The 2069-nt window shown below is 68.1% G+C and overlaps 1 protein-coding gene across 1 annotated transcript in view; it reads right to left on the bottom strand.

The window, feature by feature from the left end:
* Positions 1-207: 207 nt before the first annotated feature.
* ADM (adrenomedullin) overlaps positions 208-2069 on the bottom strand; it is a 2193-nt gene continuing 331 nt past the window's right edge. The window contains exons 2-4 of the mRNA XM_042882096.1: positions 1485-1583; positions 1069-1206; positions 208-609 (exon numbers count right to left, since the gene is read on the bottom strand). Coding sequence (XP_042738030.1) covers positions 333-609; positions 1069-1206; positions 1485-1582 — 513 coding nt within the window. The 5' untranslated portion in view covers position 1583 and the 3' untranslated portion in view covers positions 208-332. The remainder of the gene's footprint in view (positions 610-1068; positions 1207-1484; positions 1584-2069) is intronic.

The raw sequence follows: 2069 nt of genomic DNA, 5'->3' as shown, positions 1-2069 counted from the left end.
CGCAGAGGGTAGAGCAGGTGAGGGCCACGTCTCCGCGCCGAGGGCGGACCGCGCACCGTAGCCGGCCGCGGGGCTCCCCTGAGCGGCTCTCCCAGGACGGAGAGGCCGGGCGGCTCCGCCGGCGACGGAGGCCCGGCCCCGGGTGCAGCGGCGGGCCCGGCGCGGGGATCGGCGCCTCCGGCGGCTCCTCGCCCGGGGCGGGGGGCGGCTCCGCGGCCGCGGCCTTCACAGCTTCCCGTGCCGTCCTCTGTCCGAGGGGTCCCGGCCGAGCGGGCCGCGGGGGCTCCCGGGTCGGTCTCAGTCTGTCCGTCCGAGGCAACCTCGGCGGGCGCTCACACGCCGAGGACGGGGGCGCGGGGCTCCGCCCGCACGGTCCGGAGGAAACTGTCGGGCAGGGAGCGCCGGCGGCGGCCGTAGCCCTGCGGGCTGATCTTGTTGACGGGGGCGGCGCCGTCTTTCACTTTGTCGGTCAGCTGGTAGAGCTGATGGGCCAGCTTCTGCACCGTGCACGTCCCGAAGCGGCACCCCATGCGGAAGGTCGGGAGGTGGGGGTAGCTGTTAACGCTCTGGCGGTAGCGCCTGACGCGGATGTGAGCATCCTCCCGGCCGCTGCGAGGGAGGAAAAGAGAGACGGGGAGTGAGACGGCGAGGCCGGAGAGGAGAGCAGTCCGCGGGCGCGGGGTGGGGAGCGCGGGGAGCCCCCGGCCGGAGGAGAACCGGCCCCGACGGCGCGGCCCCGACTCTGCCCTGCGCCGGGCGGCGGGAGAGGGGCCCGGAGCGGAGCTGAGCCCGCTGCCGAGGAGGAGAGGCCCCGCCGCTGGAGGGCTGTTATTTTATCTGCAGAGCCAGGGCTCGAGTTACTATTTATATTTGAGTTTCGCAGTACAGGCGCTGCTATCTCCCGCCAGCTCGGGGCGCGGGGAAAGGGAGGTGGGAGGCGGCTCCCAGAGCTGCGCAGCCCCTGCAGGACCCGTCCGCGGAGCTTGGGGACGCGCGGCGTGAGGGAGCCCCGGCACCGCGGATCCGGACGCTTCGCACCGTCCCGAGCGCAGCGGGGCTGGAAGTTACCTGGGTTGCGAGACGCGGGGATCCTTCACGTCCTGGGTCCGTACGAGCGCCTGCACGTCGGCGGCCGCTCCCAGCCCTCGGGGCGCGCCCGGAGGCCTCACGTCCCGCTTGGCCCGGCTCAATACCCAGCTCGTCCATCTGCGAGGAGCGCAAATGAAAGGGACAGCCTGTTAGCGCAAGCCTGCTGGCAGCAGCCAAACCAAATACATTCGAGGGGCGATAATCTGCCAACGCAGAGATTTTGACATCGGGGGAGGGGGGGGGGGGGGGTGGGGGCGGGGTTTCCCGAAAGAGTATGGGGCCTTTAGGATCCGTGCCATTCCCGCAGGGCACAATTCCCTTCTTCTAGCGGCAGCCGGACCCGGCGCGGGGCTCATAAACTCGGGGCGGGCGGGGGGTTCCGATTCCATACTCACTTTCGTTTGAACTCTGTGGCTACGTCCACCCTCGCAGCATCCACCCCGAAGAAGGTCGCAGAGCCGAGATAGAGTAGGGCTACGTGAACCAGTTTCATTCTGATGGAACGAGAAGAGAATGATAAGCATGCGTGCTGCCAGAAGTCACATCTGTCCCTCCCCCCCCCCCCCCTCTATATTCCTCTTCCTATAGAGGAAGCTCTATAGCGCTTCCTCCCTTAGGAGAGCCCCCAGGCTGCAGGGAGCTTCGCGTGTGCTATGAACCCAAAGCGAGTATTTGCTCAGCAACTTAGCTCAGAGTAAATAACTTAGCCTCCAAAACACACGTTTGCCGAAAGCTGCGCTTGCAGTGGCGGCCGAATACCAGCAGGACGGCCAGAGTACCCCCAGCGGCTCGCATCAGGATTAAGCGAGCACACGAGACCAGGGGCTGCGTCGGGCGCACCGTTCCGCAGCTCCGACAAGTGCCGCGCTGCCGGGAAGGCACCCCTGGGCTCTCATCTCCCCCTGCACGCAGAGCGGCGAGCTGTGGATCTCACGCTGCGGGCTGCTGCTGTCTCCAAGAGCCAGTGCAGGACTCTGCAG

This window comes from Lagopus leucura, unplaced genomic scaffold, assembly GCF_019238085.1.
Source record: "Lagopus leucura isolate 7727_CA_CO unplaced genomic scaffold, USGS_WTPT01 Super-Scaffold_100033, whole genome shotgun sequence".
Classification (NCBI taxonomy): domain Eukaryota; kingdom Metazoa; phylum Chordata; class Aves; order Galliformes; family Phasianidae; genus Lagopus; species Lagopus leucura.
Note: the sequence above shows the minus strand (reverse complement) of the source record. Positions and strands in the feature narration are given on the sequence as shown.